The following is a 23,829-nucleotide window of genomic DNA, read 5'->3' on the forward strand; positions in this document are numbered from 1 at the left end:
GTAGAAACAATGTACAAGTGTGATGATTTCAGTAGGAACAATGTACTGGTGAGATGATTTCAGTAGAACATGATACAGGTCAGATAATTTCAGTAGGAACAATGTACATGTCTGATGATTTCAGTAGAAACAATGTACAAGCGTGATGATTTCAGTAGGAACAATGTACAGGTCTGATGATTTCAGTAGAAACAATATAGAGGTGTGATGATTTCAGTAGAACAAGGTTCAAGTGAGATGATTTCAGTAGGAAAAAAGTACAGGTATGATGATTTCAGTAGAACATGATACAGGTCAGATAATTTCAGTAGGAACAATGTACATGTCTGATGATTTCAGTAGAACATGATACAGGTCAGATAAATTCAGTAGGAACAATGTACATGTCTGATGATTTCAGTAAAAACAATATAGAGGTGTGATGATTTCAGTAGAACAAGGTTTAGGTGAGATGATTTCAGTAGGTAAAAAGTACAGGTGTGATGATTTCATTGGAACAAAGTACAGGTGAGATGATTTCAGTAGGAACAATGTACAAGGGTGATGATTTCAGTAGAAACAATGTACAAGTGTTATGATATTACTAGGAACAATGTACAGGTGCGATTATTTCAGTAAGTTTAGTAGGAACAAGGTAGAAGTGTGATTATTTCAGTCGTAACAATGTACAGGTGTGATGATTTCAGTAGCAACAATGTACAGGTGTAATGATTTGAGTAGAAACAATGTACAGGCGTAATTATTTTAGTAGGATCAAGGTACAAGTGTTATGATTTCAGTAGAAGAAGGTACAAGTGTAATGATTTCAGAAGGAACAATGTACAGGTGTGATGATTTCAGTGGGAACAATGTACAGGCATAATTATGATCGTAAGAACAAAATACAAGTGTAATGAAATCAGTAGAAACAAAGTACAGGTGTAATGAATTCAGTTGGAACAAAATACAGGTGTGATGAGTTCAGTAGGAAAAATGTACAAGCGTAATTATTTTAGTAGGAACAAGGTACAAGTGTGATGATTTCAGTAGAAACAAGGTTCAAGTGTGCTGATTTCAGTAGGAACAATGTACAGGCGTATATATTTCAGCAGGAAAAAGGTACAAGCGTGATGATTTCAGTAGGAACAATGTACAAGCGTATTTATTTCAGCAAGAACATCGAATAGGTGTAATGATCTCAGCAGGAACAATGTTTATGTGTGATGATTTCAGGAGGAACAAGATACAAGTGTGATGATTTCCGGAGGAACAAGGTACAAGTGTGATGATTTCAGCAGGAACAACGTACAGGTGTGATGATTACAGAAGGAACAAGGTCTAAGTGTGATGATTTCAGGAGGAACAACGTACAGGTGTAATGATTTCAATAGGAACTATGTACAGGTGTGATGATTTTAGGAGGAACAATGTACAGGTGTGATGATTTCAGTAGGAACAAGGTATATGTGTGATGATTTCAGGAGGAACAATATACAGGCGTAATTATTTTCGCAGGAACAAGGTACAAGTGTGATGATTTCAGTAGAAACAAAGTTCAAGTGTGATGATTTCAGTAGCAACAATGTACTGGTGTGATGATTTCATTAGGAACAATGTACATCTGCGAATATTTCAGTAGATTTAGTAGGAAGAAGTTACAAGTGTGATGATTTCAGTCGGAACAATGTACAGGTGTGATGATTTCTGTAGAAACAAAGTGCAGGTGTGATGATTTCAGTAGAAACAAAGTACAGGTGTTATGATTTCAGCAGGAACAAAGTACAGGTATGATGATTTCCGTAGGAACAATGTACAGGTGTGATGGTTTCAGTAGGAACAAAGTACAGATGTTATTATTCCAGTAGGAACAACGTACAAGTGTGATGATTTCATTAGAAACAATGTACAAATGTGATGATTTGAGGAGAAACAATATAGAGGTGTGATGATTTCAGTAGAACAAGGTTCAGGTGAGATGATTTCAGTAGGAACAAAGTACAAGTGTGATGATTTGAGTAGGAACAAAGTACAGGTGTGATGATTTCTGCAGGAACAACGTACAGGTGTGATGATTTCAATAGGAACAATGTATAGGTGTGATTATTTCCTTAGGAACAAAGTACTGGTGTGATGATTTCAGGAGGAACAAGGTACAAGTGTGATTATTTCAGGAGGAACAATGTACATGTGTCATGATTTCAGTAGGAAAAATGTATAGGTGTGATGATTTCAGTAGAAACAAAGAACATGTGTGATGATTTTAGTAGGAACAATGTACAGGCGTAATTATTTTATTAGGAACAAGGTACAACTGTGATGATTTCAGGAGGAATAAGTGAAAAGTTTTATGATTTCAGCAGGAACAAAGTACAGGTGTAATGATTTCAGTAGGAACAAAGTACAGGTGTGATGATTTTAGTAGAAAAAGTACAAGTGTGAATGTTTCAGAAGGAACAATGTACAGGTGTGATGCTTTCAGTTGGAACACAGTACAGGTGTGATGATTTCAGTAGGAACACAGTACAGGTGTGATGATTTCAGTAGGAACAAAGCCTAGGTGTGATGATTTCAGTAGAAACAAGGTATACGTGTGATGATTTCAGTAGGAACAAGATACAAGTGTGATGATTTCAGTAGGAACAAGGTGAAAGTGTGACGATTTCAGTAGGAACAAATTACAGGTGTGATGATTTCACTAGGATCAAAATATAGGTGTGATAATTTCAGTAGGAACAAAGTACAGGTGTGATGATTTCAGTAGAATCAAAGTGGACGTGTGATGATTTCAGTAGAAACAAAGTACAGGTGTTATTATTTTAGCAGGAACAACGTACAGGTATGATGATTTCAGTAGGAACAATGTACAGGTGTGATGGTTTCAGTAGGAACAAAGTACAGGTGTTATGATTCCAATTGGAACAACGTACAAGTGTGATGATTTCATTAGAAACAATGTACAAGTGTGATGATTTCAGCAGAAACAATGTACAAGTGTGATGATTTCAGTAGAAACAAGGTAAAAGTGTGATGATTTCAGTAGGAACAATGTAGAAGTGTAATGATTTCAGTAGGAACAATGTACTGGTGTGTTTATTTCCTCAGGAACAACGTACAGGTGTGATTATTCCAGTAGAAACAACGTACAAGTTTGATGATTTCAGTAGGAACAAAGTACAGGTGTGATGATTTCTGCAGCAACAACGTACAGGTGTGATGATTTCAATAGGAACAATGTATAGGTGTGATTATTTCCTTAGTAACAAAGTACTGGTGTGATGATTTCAGGACGAACAAGGTACAAGTGTGATGATTTCAGTAGGAAGAAGGTATACGTGTGATGATTTCAGGAAGAACAATGTACATGTGTGATGCTATCAGTAGAAACAATGTTCATGTGTGATGATTTTAGTAGGAACAATGTACAGGCGTAATTATTTTAGTAGGAACAAGGTACAAGTGTGATGATTTCAGGAGGAATAAGTGAAAAGTGTTATGATTTCAGCAGGAACAAAGTACAGGTGTAATTATTTCAGTTGGAACAAAATACAGGTGTGATGATTTCAGTAGGAAAAATGTACAAGCGTAATTATTTTAGTGGGAACAAGGTAGAAGTGTGATGATTTCAGTAGGAACAATGTACAGGCGTATATATTTCAGTAGGAACAAGGTATAAGTGTGATGATTCCAGTAGAAAGAAAGTTCAACTGTGATGATTTCAGTAGGAACAAAGTACAGGTGTGATGATTTCTGCAGCAACAACGTACAGGTGTGATGATTTCAATAGGAACAATGTATAGGTGTGATTATTTCCTTAGTTATAAAGTACTGGTGTGATGATTTAAGGAGGAACAAGGTACAAGTGTGATGATTTGAGTAGGAAGAAGGTATACGTGTGATGATCTCAGCAGGAACAAAGTACAGGTGTGATGATTTCAGTAGGAACAAGGTATACGTGTGATGATTTCAGGAGGAACAAGGTACAAGTGTGATTATTTCAGCAAAATCAAGGTACAGGTGTAATTATTTCAGCTAGAAGAACGCATAGGTGTGATGATCTCAGCTGGAACATAGTACAAGTGTGATTATTTCAGCAAGAACTTCGAATAGGTGTAACGATCTCAGCAGGAACAATGTTTATTTGTGATGATTTCAGGAGGAACAAGGTACAAGTGTGATGATTTCAGGAGGAACAAGGTACAAGTGTGATGATTTCAGCAGGAACAACGTACAGATGTGATGATTTCAGAAGGAACAAGGTCTAAGTGTGATGATTTCAGGAGGAACAACGTACAGGTGTAATGATTTCAGTAGCAACAAAGTACAGGTGTTATGATTTGAGTAGGAACAATGTACAGGTTTGATGATTTTAGCAGGAACAAGGTACAGGTGTTATGATTTCAATGTTAAAAATGTACAGGTGTGATGATTTCTTTCTTTAGGAACAAAGTACTGGTGTGATGATTTTAGGAGGAACAATGTACAGGTGTGATGATTTCAGTAGGAACAACGTACAGGTGTAGTGATTTCACTAAGAACAACGTACAGGTATAATGATCTCAGAAGGAACAAAGTACTGGTGTGATGATTTCTGTAGGAATAAGGTATACGTGTGATGATTTCAGGAGGAACAAGGTACAAGTGTGATTATATCAGTAGAAACAGTGTACAGGTGTAATGATCTCAGAAGGAAGAAAGTACAAGTTTGATAATTTCACCAGTAACAACGTACATGTGAAATTATTTCAGCAGGAACAAGGTACAGGTGTAATGATTTCACCTGGAACAACGTATAGGTGTAATGATCTCAGCAGGAACAAGGTATATGTGATATGATTTCAGGAAGAACAAGGTACAAGTGTGATGATTTCAGGAATAAGAAGGTACAAGTGTGATGATTTCAGCAGGCACAACGTACAGGTATGATGATTTCAGTAGAACAAGGTACAGGTGAGATGATTTCAGTAGGAACAATGTACAGGTGTTGTGATTTCAGTCGGAACAACGTACAGGTGTAGAGATATCAGTAGGAATGAGGTACAAGTGTGATGATTTCAGTAGGAACAAAGTACAGGTGTAATGATTTCAGTAGGAACAAAATACATGTGTGATGATTTCAGTAGGAAAAATGTACAAGCGTATATATTTCAGCAGGAACAAGGTAGAAGTGTGGTGATTTTAGAAGGAACAATGTACAGGCGTATATATTTCAGCAGGAAGAAGGTAAAAGTGTGATGATTTCAGTAGGAAAAACGTACAGTTGTAATGATCTCAGCAGAAACAAAGTACAAGTGTGATGATTTGAGTAGGAACAAAGTACAGGTGTGATGATTTCTGCAGGAACAACGTACAGGTGTGATGATTTCAATAGCAACAATGTATAGGTGTGATGATTTCCTTAGGAACAAAGTACTGGTGTGATGATTTCAGTAGAACAAGGTACAGGTGAGATGATTTCAGTAGCAACAATGTACAGGTGTGATGATTTCATTAGGAACAAAGTACATCTGCGAATATTTCAGTAGATTTAGTAGGAAGAAGTTACAAGTGTGATGATTTCAGTCGGAACAATGTACAGGTGTGATGATTTCAGTAGAAACAAAGTGCAGGTGTGATGATTTCAGTAGAAACAAAGTACAGGTGTTATGATTTCAGCAGGAACAAAGTACAGGTATGATGATTTCCGTAGGAACAATGTACAGGTGTGATGGTTTCAGTAGGAACAAAGTACAGATGTTATGATTCCAGTAGGAACAACGTACAAGTGTGATGATTTCATTAGAAACAATGTACAAATGTGATGATTTAAGGAGAAACAATATAGAGGTGTGATGATTTCAGTAGAACAAGGTTCAGGTGAGATGATTTCAGTAGGAACAAAGTACAAGTGTGATGATTTGAGTAGGAACAAAGTACAGGTGTGATGATTTCTGCAGGAACAACGTACAGGTGTGATGATTTCAATAGGAACAATGTATAGGTGTGATTATTTCAGTAGGAACAAAGTACTGGTGTGATGATTTCAGGAGGAACAAGGTACAAGTGTGATGATTTCAGGAGGAACAATGTACATGTGTGATGATTTCAGTAGGAAAAATGTATAGGTGTGATGATTTCAGTAGAAACAAAGTACATGTGTGATGATTTTAGTAGGAACAATGTACAGGCGTAATTATTTTATTAGGAACAAGGTACAACTGTGATGATTTCAGGAGGAATAAGTGAAAAGTGTTATGATTTCAGCAGGAACAAAGTACAGGTGTAATGATTTCAGTAGGAACAAAGTACAGGTGTGATGATTTTAGTAGAAAAAGTACAAGTGTGAATGTTTCAGAAGGAACAATGTACAGGTGTGATGCTTTCAGTTGGAACACAGTACAGGTGTGATGATTTCAGTAGGAACAAAGCCTAGGTGTGATGATTTCAGTAGAAACAAGGTATACGTGTGATGATTTCAGTATGAACAAGATACAAGTGTGATGATTTCAGTAGGAACAAGGTGAAAGTGTGACGATTTCAGTAGGAACAAATTACAGGTGTGATGATTTCACTAGGATCAAAATATAGGTGTGATAATTTCAGTAGGAACAAGGTAAAAGTGTGATGATTTTGGTAGGAACAAAGTACAGGTGTGATGTTAATTTAGTTGGAACAAAGTACAAGTGTGAATATTTCAGTAGGAACAATGTACACGCGTATATATTTCAGCAGAAACAAGGTACAAGTGTGATGATTTTAGAAGGAACAATGTACAGGTGTGATGATTTCAGTAGAACAAGGAACAGGTGTGATGATATCAGTAGGAACAATGTACAAGCGTATTTATTTCAGTAGGAACAAGGTACAAGTGTTATGATTTCACTAGAAACAGGGTACAAGTGTGATGATTTCAGTAGGAACAATGTACAAGTGTTATGATTTCAGTAGGAACAATGTACAGGCGTAATTATTTCAGTAGAAACAAAGTACAAGTGTGATGATTTCAGTAGCAACAATGTACAGGTGTGATGATTTCATTAGGAACAAAGTACATCTGCGAATATTTCAGTAGGTTTAGTAGGAAGAAGTTGCAAGTGTGATGATTTCAGTCGGAACAATGTACAGGTGTGATGATTTCAGTTGGAACAAAGTACAGGTGTGATGATTTCAGTAGAATCAAAGTGGACGTGTGATGATTTCAGTAGAAACAAAGTACAGGTGTTATTATTTTAGCAGGAACAACGTACAGGTATGATGATTTCGGTAGGAACAATGTACAGGTGTGATGGTTTCAGTAGGAACAAAGTAGAGGTGTTATGATTCCAATTGGAACAACGTACAAGTGTGATGATTTCATTAGAAACCATGTACAAGTGTGATGATTTCAGCAGAAACAATATAGAGGTATGATGATTTCAGTAGAAACAAGGTAAAAGTGTGATGATTTCAGTAGGAACAATGTAGAAGTGTAATGATTTCAGTAGGAACAATGTACTGGTGTGTTTATTTCCTCAGGAACAACGTACAGGTGTGATTATTCCAGTAGAAACAACGTACAAGTTTGATGATTTCAGTAGGAACAAAGTACAGGTGTGATGATTTCTGCAGCAACAACGTACAGGTGTGATGATTTCAATAGGAACAATGTATAGGTGTGATTATTTCCTTAGTAACAAAGTACTGGTGTGATGATTTCAGGACGAACAATGTACATGTGTGATGCTATCAGTAGGAACAATGTTCATGTGTGACGATTTTAGTAGGAACAATGTACAGGCGTAATTATTTTAGTAGGAACAAGGTACAAGTGTGATGATTTCAGGAGGAATAAGTGAAAAGTGTTATGATTTCAGCAGGAACAAAGTACAGGTGTAATTATTTCAGTTGGAACAAAATACAGGTGTGATGATTTCAGTAGGAAAAATGTACAAGCGTAATTATTTCAGTAGGAACAAGGTACAAGTGTGATGATTCCAGTAGAAAGAAAGTTCAAGTGTAATGATTTCAGTAGGAACAATGTACAGGTGTGATGATTTCTGCAGCAACAACGTACAGGTGTGATGATTTCAATGGGAACAATGTATAGGTGTGATTATTTCCTTAGTTATAAAGTACTGGTGTGATGATTTCAGGAGGAACAAGGTACAAGTGTGATGATTTCAGTAGGAACAAGGTATACGTGTGATGATCTCAGCAGGAACAAAGTACAGGTGTGATGATTTCAGTAGGAACAAGGTATACGTGTGATGATTTCAGGAGGATCAAGGTACAGGTGTAATTATTTCAGCTAGAAGAACGCATCGGTGTGATGATCTCAGCAGGAACATAGTACTAGTGTGATTATTTCAGCAAGAACATCGAATAGGTGTAACGATCTCAGCAGGAACAATGTTTATTTGTGATGATTTCAGGAGGAACAAGGTACAAGTGTGATGATTTCAGGAGGAACAAGGTACAAGTGTGATGATTTCAGCAGGAACAACGTACAGATGTGATGATTTCAGAAGGAACAAGGTCTAAGTGTGATGATTTCAGAAGGAACAAGGTCTAAGTGTGATGATTTCAGGAGGAACAACGTGCAGGTGTAATGATTTCAGTAGCAACAAAGTACAGGTGTTATGATTTCAGTAGGAACAATGTACAGGTGTGATGATTTTAGCAGCAACAAGGTACAGGTGTTATGATTTCAATGTGAACAATGTACAGGTGTGATGATTTCTTTCTTTAGGAACAAAGTACTGGTGTGATGATTTTAGGAGGAACAATGTACAGGTGTGATGATTTCAGTAGGAACAACGTACAGGTGTAGTGATTTCACTAAGAACAACGTACAGGTATAATGATCTCAGAAGGAACAAAGTACTGGTGTGATGATTTCTGTAGGAATAAGGTATACGTGTGATGATTTCTGTAGGAATAAGGTATACGTGTGATGATTTCAGGAGGAACAAGGTACAAGTGTGATTATATCAGTAGAAACAGTGTACAGGTGTAATGATCTCAGAAGGAAGAAAGTACAAGTTTGATAATTTCACCAGTAACAACGTACATGTGAAATTATTTCAGCAGGAACAAGGTACAGGTGTAATGATTTCACCTGGAACAACGTACAGGTGTGATGATCTCAGCAGGAACATAGTACAAGTGTGATTATTTCAGCAAGAACAACGTATAGGTGTAATGATCTCAGCAGGAACAAGGTATATGTGATATGATTTCAGGAAGAACAAGGTACAAGTGTGATGATTTCAGGAATAAGAAGGTACAAGTGTGATGATTTCAGCAGGCACAACGTACAGGTATGATGATTTCAGTTGAACAAGGTACAGGTGAGATGATTTCAGTAGGAACAATGTACAGGTGTTGTGATTTCAGTCGGAACAACGTACAGGTGTAGAGATATCAGTAGGAATAAGGTACAAGTGTGATGATTTCAGTAGGAACAAAGTACAGGTGTAATGATTTCAGTTGGAACAAAGTACAGTTGTAATGATCTCAGCAGGAACAAAGTACAAGTGTGATGATTTGAGTAGGAACAAAGTACAGGTGTGATGATTTCTGCAGGAACAACGTACAGGTGTGATGATTTCAATAGCAACCATTTATAGGTGTGATGATTTCCTTAGGAACAAAGTACTGGTGTGATGATTTCAGTAGAACAAGGTACAGGTGAGATGATTTCAGTAGCAACAATGTACAGGTGTGATGATTTCATTAGGAACAAAGTACATCTGCGAATATTTCAGTAGATTTAGTAGGAAGAAGTTACAAGTGTGATGATTTCAGTCGGAACAATGTACAGGTGTGATGATTTCAGTAGAAACAAAGTGCAGGTGTGATGATTTCAGTAGAAACAAAGTACAGGTGTTATGATTTCAGCAGGAACAAAGTACAGGTATGATGATTTCCGTAGGAACAATGTACAGGTGTGATGGTTTCAGTAGGAACAAAGTACAGATGTTATGATTCCAGTAGGAACAACGTACAAGTGTGATGATTTCATTAGAAACAATGTACAAATGTGATGATTTAAGGAGAAACAATATAGAGGTGTGATGATTTCAGTAGAACAAGGTTCAGGTGAGATGATTTCAGTAGGAACAAAGTACAAGTGTGATGATTTGAGTAGGAACAAAGTACAGGTGTGATGATTTCTGCAGGAACAACGTACAGGTGTGATGATTTCAATAGGAACAATGTATAGGTGTGATTATTTCCTTAGGAACAAAGTACTGGTGTGATGATTTCAGGAGGAACAAGGTACAAGTGTGATGATTTCAGGAGGAACAATGTACATGTGTGATGATTTCAGTAGGAAAAATGTATAGGTGTGATGATTTCAGTAGAAACAAAGTACATGTGTGATGATTTTAGTAGGAACAATGTACAGGCGTAATTATTTTATTAGGAACAAGGTACAACTGTGATGATTTCAGGAGGAATAAGTGAAAAGTGTTATGATTTCAGCAGGAACAAAGTACAGGTGTAATGATTTCAGTAGGAACAAAGTACAGGTGTGATGATTTTAGTAGAAAAAGTACAAGTGTGAATGTTTCAGAAGGAACAATGTACAGGTGTGATGCTTTCAGTTGGAACACAGTACAGGTGTGATGATTTCAGTAGGAACAAAGCCTAGGTGTGATGATTTCAGTAGAAACAAGGTATACGTGTGATGATTTCAGTATGAACAAGATACAAATGTGATGATTTCAGTAGGAACAAGGTGAAAGTGTGACGATTTCAGTAGGAACAAATTACAGGTGTGATGATTTCACTAGGATCAAAATATAGGTGTGATAATTTCAGTAGGAACAAGGTAAAAGTGTGACGATTTTGGTAGGAACAAAGTACAGGTGTGATGTTAATTTAGTTGGAACAAAGTACAAGTGTGAATATTTCAGTAGGAACAATGTACACGCGTATATATTTCAGCAGAAACAAGGTACAAGTGTGATGATTTTAGAAGGAACAATGTACAGGTGTGATGATTTCAGTAGAACAATGAACAGGTGTGATGATATCAGTAGGAACAATGTACAAGCGTATTTATTTCAGTAGGAACAAGGTACAAGTGTTATGATTTCAGTAGAAACAGGGTACAAGTGTGATGATTTCAGTAGGAACAATGTACAAGTGTTATGATTTCAGTAGGAACAATGTACAGGCGTAATTATTTCAGTAGAAACAAAGTACAAGTGTGATGATTTCAGTAGCAACAATGTACAGGTGTGATGATTTCATTAGGAACAAAGTACATCTGCGAATATTTCAGTAGGTTTAGTAGGAAGAAGTTACAAGTGTGATGATTTCAGTCGGAACAATGTACAGGTGTGATGATTTCAGTTGGAACAAAGTACAGGTGTGATGATTTCAGTAGAATCAAAGTGGATGTGTGATGATTTCAGTAGAAACAAAGTACAGGTGTTATTATTTTAGCAGGAACAACGTACAGGTATGATGATTTCGGTAGGAACAATGTACAGGTGTGATGGTTTCAGTAGGAACAAAGTAGAGGTGTTATGATTCCAATTGGAACAACGTAGAAGTGTGATGATTTCATTAGAAACCATGTACAAGTGTGATGATTTCAGCAGAAACAATATAGAGGTATGATGATTTCAGTAGAAACAAGGTAAAAGTGTGATGATTTCAGTAGGAACAATGTAGAAGTGTAATGATTTCAGTAGGAACAATGTACTGGTGTGTTTATTTCCTCAGGAACAACGTACAGGTGTGATTATTCCAGTAGAAACAACGTACAAGTTTGATGATTTCAGTAGGAACAAAGTACAGGTGTGATGATTTCTGCAGCAACAACGTACAGGTGTGATGATTTCAATAGGAACAATGTATAGGTGTGATTATTTCCTTAGTAACAAAGTACTGGTGTGATGATTTCAGGACGAACAATGTACATGTGTGATGCTATCAGTAGGAACAATGTTCATGTGTGATGATTTTAGTAGGAACAATGTACAGGCGTAATTATTTTAGTAGGAACAAGGTACAAGTGTGATGATTTCAGGAGGAATAAGTGAAAAGTGTTATGATTTCAGCAGGAACAAAGTACAGGTGTAATTATTTCAGTTGGAACAAAATACAGGTGTGATGATTTCAGTAGGAAAAATGTACAAGCGTAATTATTTCAGTAGGAACAAGGTACAAGTGTGATGATTTCTGCAGCAAGAACGTACAGGTGTGATAATTTCAATGGGAACAATGTATAGGTGTGATTATTTCCTTAGTTATAAAGTACTGGTGTGATGATTTCAGGAGGAACAAGGTACAAGTGTGATGATTTCAGTAGGAAGAAGGTATACGTGTGATGATCTCAGCAGGAACAAAGTACAGGTGTGATGATTTCAGTAGGAACAAGGTATACGTGTGATGATTTCAGGAGGATCAAGGTACAGGTGTAATTATTTCAGCTAGAAGAACGCATAGGTGTGATGATCTCAGCAGGAACATAGTACAAGTGTGATTATTTCAGCAAGAACATCGAATAGGTGTAACGATCTCAGCTGGAACAATGTTTATTTGTGATGATTTCAGGAGGAACAAGGTACAAGTGTGATGATTTCAGGAGGAACAATGTATAGGTGTGATTATTTCCTTAGTTATAAAGTACTGGTGTGATGATTTCAGGAGGAACAAGGTACAAGTGTGATGATTTCAGTAGGAAGAAGGTATACGTGTGATGATTTCAGTAGAAACAAAGTGCAGGTGTGATGATTTCAGTAGAAACAAAGTACAGGTGTTATGATTTCAGCAGGAACAAAGTACAGGTATGATGATTTCCGTAGGAACAATGTACAGGTGTGATGGTTTCAGTAGGAACAAAGTACAGATGTTATGATTCCAGTAGGAACAACGTACAAGTGTGATGATTTCATTAGAAACAATGTACAAATGTGATGATTTAAGGAGAAACAATATAGAGGTGTGATGATTTCAGTAGAACAAGGTTCAGGTGAGATGATTTCAGTAGGAACAAAGTACAAGTGTGATGATTTGAGTAGGAACAAAGTACAGGTGTGATGATTTCTGCAGGAACAACGTACAGGTGTGATGATTTCAATAGGAACAATGTATAGGTGTGATTATTTCCTTAGGAACAAAGTACTGGTGTGATGATTTCAGGAGGAACAAGGTACAAGTGTGATGATTTCAGGAGGAACAATGTACATGTGTGATGATTTCAGTAGGAAAAATGTATAGGTGTGATGATTTCAGTAGAAACAAAGTACATGTGTGATGATTTTAGTAGGAACAATGTACAGGCGTAATTATTTTATTAGGAACAAGGTACAACTGTGATGATTTCAGGAGGAATAAGTGAAAAGTGTTATGATTTCAGCAGGAACAAAGTACAGGTGTAATGATTTCAGTAGGAACAAAGTACAGGTGTGATGATTTTAGTAGAAAAAGTACAAGTGTGAATGTTTCAGAAGGAACAATGTACAGGTGTGATGCTTTCAGTTGGAACACAGTACAGGTGTGATGATTTCAGTAGGAACAAAGCCTAGGTGTGATGATTTCAGTAGAAACAAGGTATACGTGTGATGATTTCAGTATGAACAAGATACAAATGTGATGATTTCAGTAGGAACAAGGTGAAAGTGTGACGATTTCAGTAGGAACAAATTACAGGTGTGATGATTTCACTAGGATCAAAATATAGGTGTGATAATTTCAGTAGGAACAAGGTAAAAGTGTGACGATTTTGGTAGGAACAAAGTACAGGTGTGATGTTAATTTAGTTGGAACAAAGTACAAGTGTGAATATTTCAGTAGGAACAATGTACACGCGTATATATTTCAGCAGAAACAAGGTACAAGTGTGATGATTTTAGAAGGAACAATGTACAGGTGTGATGATTTCAGTAGAACAATGAACAGGTGTGATGATATCAGTAGGAACAATGTACAAGCGTATTTATTTCAGTAGGAACAAGGTACAAGTGTTATGATTTCAGTAGAAACAGGGTACAAGTGTGATGATTTCAGTAGGAACAATGTACAAGTGTTATGATTTCAGTAGGAACAATGTACAGGCGTAATTATTTCAGTAGAAACAAAGTACAAGTGTGATGATTTCAGTAGCAACAATGTACAGGTGTGATGATTTCATTAGGAACAAAGTACATCTGCGAATATTTCAGTAGGTTTAGTAGGAAGAAGTTACAAGTGTGATGATTTCAGTCGGAACAATGTACAGGTGTGATGATTTCAGTTGGAACAAAGTACAGGTGTGATGATTTCAGTAGAATCAAAGTGGATGTGTGATGATTTCAGTAGAAACAAAGTACAGGTGTTATTATTTTAGCAGGAACAACGTACAGGTATGATGATTTCGGTAGGAACAATGTACAGGTGTGATGGTTTCAGTAGGAACAAAGTAGAGGTGTTATGATTCCAATTGGAACAACGTAGAAGTGTGATGATTTCATTAGAAACCATGTACAAGTGTGATGATTTCAGCAGAAACAATATAGAGGTATGATGATTTCAGTAGAAACAAGGTAAAAGTGTGATGATTTCAGTAGGAACAATGTAGAAGTGTAATGATTTCAGTAGGAACAATGTACTGGTGTGTTTATTTCCTCAGGAACAACGTACAGGTGTGATTATTCCAGTAGAAACAACGTACAAGTTTGATGATTTCAGTAGGAACAAAGTACAGGTGTGATGATTTCTGCAGCAACAACGTACAGGTGTGATGATTTCAATAGGAACAATGTATAGGTGTGATTATTTCCTTAGTAACAAAGTACTGGTGTGATGATTTCAGGACGAACAATGTACATGTGTGATGCTATCAGTAGGAACAATGTTCATGTGTGATGATTTTAGTAGGAACAATGTACAGGCGTAATTATTTTAGTAGGAACAAGGTACAAGTGTGATGATTTCAGGAGGAATAAGTGAAAAGTGTTATGATTTCAGCAGGAACAAAGTACAGGTGTAATTATTTCAGTTGGAACAAAATACAGGTGTGATGATTTCAGTAGGAAAAATGTACAAGCGTAATTATTTCAGTAGGAACAAGGTACAAGTGTGATGATTCCAGTAGAAAGAAAGTTCAAGTGTAATGATTTCAGTAGGAACAAAGTACAGGTGTGATGATTTCTGCAGCAAGAACGTACAGGTGTGATAATTTCAATGGGAACAATGTATAGGTGTGATTATTTCCTTAGTTATAAAGTACTGGTGTGATGATTTCAGGAGGAACAAGGTACAAGTGTGATGATTTCAGTAGGAAGAAGGTATACGTGTGATGATCTCAGCAGGAACAAAGTACAGGTGTGATGATTTCAGTAGGAACAAGGTATACGTGTGATGATTTCAGGAGGATCAAGGTACAGGTGTAATTATTTCAGCTAGAAGAACGCATAGGTGTGATGATCTCAGCAGGAACATAGTACAAGTGTGATTATTTCAGCAAGAACATCGAATAGGTGTAACGATCTCAGCTGGAACAATGTTTATTTGTGATGATTTCAGGAGGAACAAGGTACAAGTGTGATGATTTCAGGAGGAACAAGGTACAAGTGTGATGATTTCAGCAGGAACAACGTACAGATGTGATGATTTCAGAAGGAACAAGGTCTAAGTGTGATGATTTCAGGAGGAACAACGTGCAGGTGTAATGATTTCAGTAGCAACAAAGTACAGGTGTTATGATTTCAGTAGGAACAATATACAGGTGTGATGATTTTAGCAGGAACAAGGTACAGGTGTTATGATTTCAATGTGAACAATGTACGGGTGTGATGATTTCCTTAGGAACAAAGTACTGGTGTGATGATTTTAGGAGGGACAATGTACAGGTGTGATGATTTCAGTAGGAACAAGGTATATGTGTGATGATTTCAGGAGGAACAACGTACAGGTGTAGTGATTTCACTAAGAACAACGTACAGGTATAATGATCTCAGAAGGAACAAAGTACTGGTGTGATGATTTCAGTAGGAACAAGGTATACGTGTGATGATTTCAGGAGGAACAAGGTACAAGTGTGATTATTTCAGCAGAAACAGTGTACAGGTGTAATGATCTCAGAAGGAAGAAAGTACAAGTTTGATAATTTCACCAGTAACAACGTACATATGAAATTATTTCAGCAGGAACAAGGTACAGGTGTAATGATCTCAGCAGGAACAAGGTATATGTGTTATGAATTCAGGAAGAACAAGGTACAAGTGTGATGATTTTAGGAATAAGAAGGTACAAGTGTGATGATTTCAGCAGGAACAACGTACAGGTATGATGATTTCAGTAGAACAAGGTACAGGTGAGATGATTTCAGTAGGAACAATGTACAGGTGTTGTGATTTCAGTCGGAACAACGTACAGGTGTAGAGATTTCAGTAGGAATAAGGTACAAGTGTGATGATTTCAGTAGGAACAAAGTACAGGTGTAATGATTTCAGTTGGAACAAAGTACAGGTGTAATGATTTCAGTAGGAACAAAATACATGTGTGTTGATTTCAGTAGGAAAAATGTACAAGCGTATATATTTCAGCAGGAACAAGGTACAAGTGTGGTGATTTTAGAAGGAACAATGTACAGGTGTGATGATTTCAGTGGGAACAAGGTTCAAGTGCGCTGATTTCAGTAGGAACAATGTACAGGCGTATATATTTCAGCAGGAAGAAGGTAAAAGTGTGATGATTTCAGTAGGAAAAACGTACAGTTGTAATGATCTCATCAGGAACAAAGTACAGGTGTGATGATTTCAGTAGGAACAAGGTACAAGTGTGATTATTTCAGCAGGATCAAGGTACAGGTGTAATGATTTCAGCTGGAACAACGCACAGGTGTGATGATCTCAGCATGAACATAGTACAACTGTGATTATGTCAGCAAGAACAACGAATAGGTGTAATGATCTCAGGAGGAACAATGTATACTTGTGATGATTTCAGGAGGAACAACGTACAGGTGTAACGATTTCAGCAGGAACAAAGTACAGGTGTGATGATTTCAGTAGGAATAATATACAGGCGTAATTATTTTCGTAGGAACAAGGTACAATTGTGAATATTTCAGTAGGAACAATGTAGAGGTGTGATGTTTTCAGTAGGAACAAGGTACAGGTGTGATGATTTCAGCAGGAACAACCTACAGGTGTGATGATTTCAGAAGAAATAATGTACAGGTGTGATTATTTCAGCAGGAACAACGTACAGGTGTGATGATTTCAGTAGGAACAAAGTACAGGTGTGATTATTTTAGCAGGAACAAGGTACAGGTGTGATGATTTCAATAGGAACAAGGTATATGTGTGATGATTTGAGGAGGAACAAGGTACAAGTGTGATGATTTCAGGAGGAACAACGTACAGGTGTAGTGATTTCAGTAAGAACAACGTACTAGTGTAATGATCTCAGAAGGAACAAAGTACTGGTGTCATGATTTCTGTAGGAACAAGGTATATGTGTGATGATTTCAGGAGGAACAGTGTAGAGGTGTAATGATCTCTGAAGGAAGAAAGTATAAGTTTGATAATTTCACCAGGAACAACGTACAGGTGAAATTATTTCAGCAGGAACAAGGTACAGGTGTAATGATTTCACCTGGAACAACGTACAGGTGTGATGATCTCAGCAGGAACAAAGTACAAGTGTGATTATTTCAGCAAGAACAACGTATTGGTGTAATGATCTGAGCAGGAACAAGGTACAAGTGTGATGATTTCAGGAATAAGAAGGTATAAGTGTGATGATTTCAGCAGGAACAACGTACATGTGTGATGATTTCAAAAGGAACAATGTAAAAGTTTGATGATTTCAGGAGGAACAACGTACAGGTGTAATGATTTCAGCAGGAACAAATTAGAGGTGTAATGATTTCAGTAGGAACAAAGTACATGTGTGATGATTTCAGCAGGAACAACCTACAGGTGTGATGATTTCAGAAAAAGCAATGTACAGGTGTGATGATTTCAGTAGGAACAAAGTACACGTGTGATGATTTTAGTAGGAACACAGTACAGGTGTGATAATTTCAGTAGATACAAAGTACAGGTGTTATGATTTCAGTAGGAATAAGGTACAAGTGTGATGATTTCAGTAGGAACAAAGTACAGGTGTGATGATTTCAGTAGCAACAATGTACAGGTGTGATTATTTCAGTCGGAACAAAGTACAGGTGTGATGATTTCAGTAGAAACAATGTACAGGTGTGATGATTTCAGTCGGAACAAAGTACAGGTGTGATGATTTCAGTATAAACAAAGTACAGTTGTGATGATTTCAGTAGGAACAAGGTACAAGTGTGATGATTTTAGTAGAACAAGGTACAGGTGTGATGATTTCAGTAGAAACAATGTACAGGTGTGATGATTTCAGTAGGAACAAAGTACAGGTGTGATGATTTGAGTAGAAACAAAGTACAGGTGTGATGATTTCAGTAGGAACAAGGTACAAGTGTGATGATTTTAGTAGGAACAAAGTACAGGTGTGATGATTTCAGAAGAAACAAAGTACAAGTGTGATATTTTCAGTAGGAACAACGTACAGGTGTGATGAATTCATTCGGAACAATGTACAGGTATGATGATTTCAGTAGGAACAAAGTACAGGTGTTATACTGCTATCGCGAACAATATAAAACTGTCATGATGACAATAGGAGCGAAATAGAGCTACAGTTATTTTGATAGAAATCTTAGAGCTACAGTGTCTTCAAAAAGAATCTAGTATAGGTGTAATAATTTCCATAGAAACAAGCTAGGTATAGAATTATTGTAATGCGAAGATGATAGCTATTGTGATTCTAGTATCAATTATACAGCTAAAACGATTATTGTATCATGAATTGAGTTATAACTCGTCAGGTACGAAGTTTTGGTTTGTTTGGAATTTCTTGCAAAGGTAAGGACTATCTGCGTTAGCTGTCCATAATTTAGCAGTGTATGATTTGAGGAAAGGCAGCTAGTCATCACCAAACACCGCCAACTCTTGAGCTACACTTTTACCAACGAATAGTGGGATTGACCGTCACATTATAACGCCCCCACGACTGAAGCGGCGAGCATGTTTGGTTTGGCGGGGATTCGAACCTGCGTCCTTCAGATTACGAGTCGAGTGCCTTAACCACCTGGTCATGCTAAGTCTTCAAGTAGGAAGAAAGGGAAACCTATTCTCACTATAATAAAAACAGGCAACAGGCACGATCGGTGTAGTGGAAACAGACAACAGGTATGGTCAGTATAGTGGAATCAAACAACAGGTTTGCTCAGTGTAATGAAAACAGGATAGAGGCATGACCGTTTTAGTTAGAACATCGCGCTAAAACTAATGAAGTGAGTTAACAATCGAACGTTAATTACATTTTTAAGAAGTTTTAAGTAAAAATTAATAGCAACTCAAGCCATTTAAAAGAGAACAAAGGCCCTTCTTTAAAACTAATGAAATCAACTTAAGTTCAGTGTTTCTTTCTCTTTATTATCTTTCCTGTAAATATTCAAGCTTAATGAAAGAACTGAACGTTCACCCTTTGGTACGACTTTAATTACTGAAGTAGTCTTCTCATCCGGTTAGCTCCTGATTCTTGTTGAAAACTAATGACTTTGTCAACTGCTTTTGTCATTTACGATAAATAAAAAGGCTGTCAAAGACGCGCTACGAGAATCAACGACTGTTCGTTAATGAGAACGCCCTCGTTAACGATTTTGATCGTCGGTTTTAGTTTTCTTTAGGAGGAAATCTGCGTAAGGCACGTGTAATCTGATATCGTGTCTCGAGCCAGATAAACTAAATAAATTAACCTTCGAGCATTTCTGATGCCTATAAACTGTTTATGTAATTTTTACATTTATCCCTTGAAATAATCAGAAATACTTGTTGTTTATCAAAGTAACCGGAGATTTACGTTTAGAACAAGTTACATCTTACTAACATTTATTATAACTATTTGGTTACATTTTACATTGTGAATATTTACTGCACAGTGAGTCGAAACCATATTTCATTGTAAGTATAAGGATATATATGTATATTAGCTTTGGCACAGTTTGCATTTTACATACTTAAAGTTTTTGAATACAGTAAGTATCTAATATTTTCAAGATTATTTATATTAGATGACATGCTTGAGAATGGAGCTTTTGAAATATTTTACAAATATAAGATTATTTTAATGTTAGTTAGAACTCAAGAATACCATTTACCTCTCCATACTAATAAATAAAAATCGTACAGTGCATAAAAAATTTAAAAATTCTTTTCTTTCGCGACTCCAAATGGTGCAGCCGTTCCTTCTGCCCCACCTTTAACATGGTCCTGAATGTTAGTTACAACGAAACGGTAAACATTTTCTGCTTCATTCTTTGGTTTCGTGAACTCAAAAGCCCGCTAATCCCAAAGTCTACACCTGGATCTGTCTGTAATATTCAATTTTTGATAACTTTGTTTACATGTGTAAGGCCAACATAAACACCAGAGGAAGCAACTTTTCTGTAGTTTTCAGGTTATACTGTTAATAGTACTGTACACTTCCAACAGCTTCAAAGCGAGTTTGGAACGTAGAAATCGATTTTTGATCTCAGCCGTTCTGAGGTACATTTTTATTGGTTCTGTGCTTTCCACACAGAATAAAATCATTTAGGGAAAGCACTGCTTGTGTTATATTCGAATCAGCCTCTGTTTAAAGGTCGTGGAAAATATATCATTATAAGTTATTTGTTTCCCGAAGTCCATCGAATGTTCATTTTTATGTAACTGGAAACGTTGTGTAGCTTTGTTCTAAACCGGAACCAAATGAAAACACGATGCTGCATTTGTTTGTTTGTTGCTGAGCATAATACCCCCATCTCGTGTATCAATGTGATTTTTAGCGTCATAAGCCTTCATCCTTACTATTTAACCACTAGAGGGCAATTCCTTGTTAAACTATTGACAAATAATTTATACGTACTAGTACTGTCATGTTTACATCACAACTTAAAGATCAGCTAAACAATGGGTCGGTAAAATAAGTATTACATTTCTGTGTAATATAAACTATTACAGTTCTTATACTGCAGTAAATATTTTCGGTTTTTCTTTGTATCGAAGTTGCAATACTTATCTGTTGTTAATATGCAAAATATGATTTTAACAAATAGTTACTTATACTTACAAATTAAGGTAACGTACGTCACGTGGATATTTGCTGCATGTTGTTAAAAATTAAACACGTATATTTAATTCAAAAAGTTCTATAAACTTTGAGCATAACAAAATATTTCAATGTTCCAGGTGGTTTTTCATCAGGTAACAACTTGCAGGTTTCGTTGTCTTTGTACTTGACCTATCTCAGTGTGGTCTTCTTACTGTGAAGACATACAGGTATGATATATTAATACGCATTTAACTATGCTTTTACATCACCATAAATTATCTAGATATATACATATCCTTGGAAAAATGTCACAGACATTACACACACGACGGTATTATCCGAATGGTAATCCATTCTTTAAGCCATCTTACTATTTTGTAGGTTATACTTGACTGAATCTACTAAATTAAACTGTCTATATCATGTCTGGTTCTTTTTAGAATAATAGGTTAGATAAATTCTAATTCCACAGTGTTTATAAAGCTAGCAACTGAAGCTAAAATAGTAGGATAATTCTGCAGTCTGATTTTAAAGCAATATAATAAGTTCTTGTTGTTGTAATTGTTTGGATAGTTCTTTTGAAAAATTCGTTAAAAAATTTAAAGTCCAGACGATTAAATGATAAAAATAAAGTTTTTGCTTATTCAAGTTTCGCGTTTAACGAATCCAACGCTCACCAATAATCTTAATATCACAAATGAACAACCTCTCACAAACCTATTAATTTCGTATTTAGTTCGTAGTCTAAACATAGTCTGTATTATTAGAGCTCTAAGATACAGTTTAACTTCCTTCTGCTAAATAAATACACATTTCTGCAAACATCGATTACACGATTTAAATAGGATTTCCAGATTAGCCAACAGAGCATACTTTACCTTTAAATAAACGCAATCTTACAGTGTAGGTGTTAAAGTAAAACAAATTCAAAAAATTAAGAAAACAGTTTATTGTGTAAAACAAAGTTATTACTTATGTTTTTCAGTATATTAACTTAAACGGATATTTGGTAGTACAATGCATATACAAAGCTTATAGTTACTTGGAAGAAATATTAAGATATTCTGTTTTACGTTACAGGTTATTGCTGTTGGATTTCTAAACTACCAGTATTTTAGAAGATTCATTGTGAGTTTGGGATATTTCTATTGTTTTAATGTTGCAAATAGAAGTCGTGAATTACGGAGTTACGTGACACAAAAACATATTGATTTAATGAACACACACTGTCGGTCACCAAGTTTCTGGAAATGTTCATTGCAAATGTAATCCAGATACTAGAAGTTAAAAGATTTCTGTTGCATTTATTTATTACAAACGTTACCAGAAAATTAATCCATGGTGTAATTTCAATAATAAAGTGTGTTGTAAGAATACCATCTAACAACAGGTTTTTACATAAGTAGTAATATTTTCTTTCAGTATCATCACATGCTTTTTTTCTTAAATGTTTATTAGAAAAACTAATACCAAATAATCTTCGATATCAAATAATAACCGAAAAGTTTTTGCCATGAGTGTAAACGCGTTCTAACGAGCCCACTGTTATTTTCGTGCACTACGAAACGTTAAAGATTCGTTAGAGCTCGGTATTTTCAGAGAAGACATTTCATCATTTTTCATCGTGTATTATTTACTACGAACGGACAATGTTTTATGTCCACATTTCTTATACTTTAGAACTAGTTTATTTTTTACCAATATTATTAGTGCAATAGGTTTCTCTGCTAATTTGGCAGTGTTTTGGCTTACAGGTACTGTTTTTATACTTATTGTAGATGTAGAGCATTGTAAGACCTTTGTTGAAAAATTTTTTATGACTGGTTAGTTGTTTTACCTTCTAAATTACAAGTGTAGAAAGAGAAGAAAAACCGTTTTTATAGGTCGTTTTGCAATTAACTGGTAGTTTTTTTCTCCAAATTACAAATGTGGAGAGGGAAGTAACGGTGTTGTGGGAGGTTTCACGAGTGACTGATTGTGCTTATGTCCACCCGATTAGTGCTAAGAGAGATGCAACTGTTTTTATCAGGTCTTGCGGCTGATTGGTCGAGTTTTTTTGCGCAAGTTTCGACTGTAGAGAGGGAAGCAAAAGTCGTTGTAGGAGACTTCACAAGTGATGTTACTGTGCACATTGTCATTACAGGGAGAGATGCTAGACTGTTGTTACGCGAGGTTCTGTTGTTAGTGTTTTTGAACACAATTTCGTAAGCGTTTGTGACCGATTGTTTGTTTAAATGAAAAATGCTAGGAATATTATATCAGCATAACTATATACACGATGGTTATCTGCGCTCTGAAAATCGACCCTCCCGATATAAGCACTGAAAATTTGGTAACTTACCATTAATCCACCAGGTGGCGTGTGGAGAATAATTAAGGTTTTTACAAAAGGTGCGATTTTTTTTTCGAATAGTTTTAGACTTGTTAACTGTATGTTTCAAATGTTAAAGAGTTTCACGTGTCTCATTATAAATGTATTGTAATAAAATATTCATAATTATAAAGCGGATTACATCTATTTTATTTTTGATAATCCAAAAGTTAAAAATCGAAATCTCAATAAGCTGGCAATACTGAAAAAAAAACAAACAAATAAAAATGATTTTAATATCTGGTTCAATCGCAATGACATTAAACTACATTATATTTATACATTACTATTTCCAGTCATAATCTTAAAAAACTTATACACAAAAAACACGAACATAATTTACTATAATTGAACCTTTTAACCTACAAACTATAATAAATTATACAATCCTGTAT

General features: G+C 35.9%; 1 protein-coding gene across 1 annotated transcript in view; it reads left to right on the forward strand.

The window, feature by feature from the left end:
• The window catches only part of LOC143239467 (uncharacterized), a 386,069-nt gene extending 362,240 nt beyond the window's left edge, over window positions 1-23,829 (forward strand). Inside the window, exons 4-5 of the mRNA XM_076480554.1 lie at window positions 21,201-21,290; window positions 22,144-23,829. Of these exons, the coding sequence (XP_076336669.1) occupies window positions 21,201-21,280 (80 nt within the window). The 3' untranslated portion in view covers window positions 21,281-21,290; window positions 22,144-23,829. The remainder of the gene's footprint in view (window positions 1-21,200; window positions 21,291-22,143) is intronic.

The sequence above is a fragment of the Tachypleus tridentatus genome, chromosome 13 (genome assembly GCF_004210375.1).
Source record: "Tachypleus tridentatus isolate NWPU-2018 chromosome 13, ASM421037v1, whole genome shotgun sequence".
In the NCBI taxonomy this organism is placed as follows: domain Eukaryota; kingdom Metazoa; phylum Arthropoda; class Merostomata; order Xiphosura; family Limulidae; genus Tachypleus; species Tachypleus tridentatus.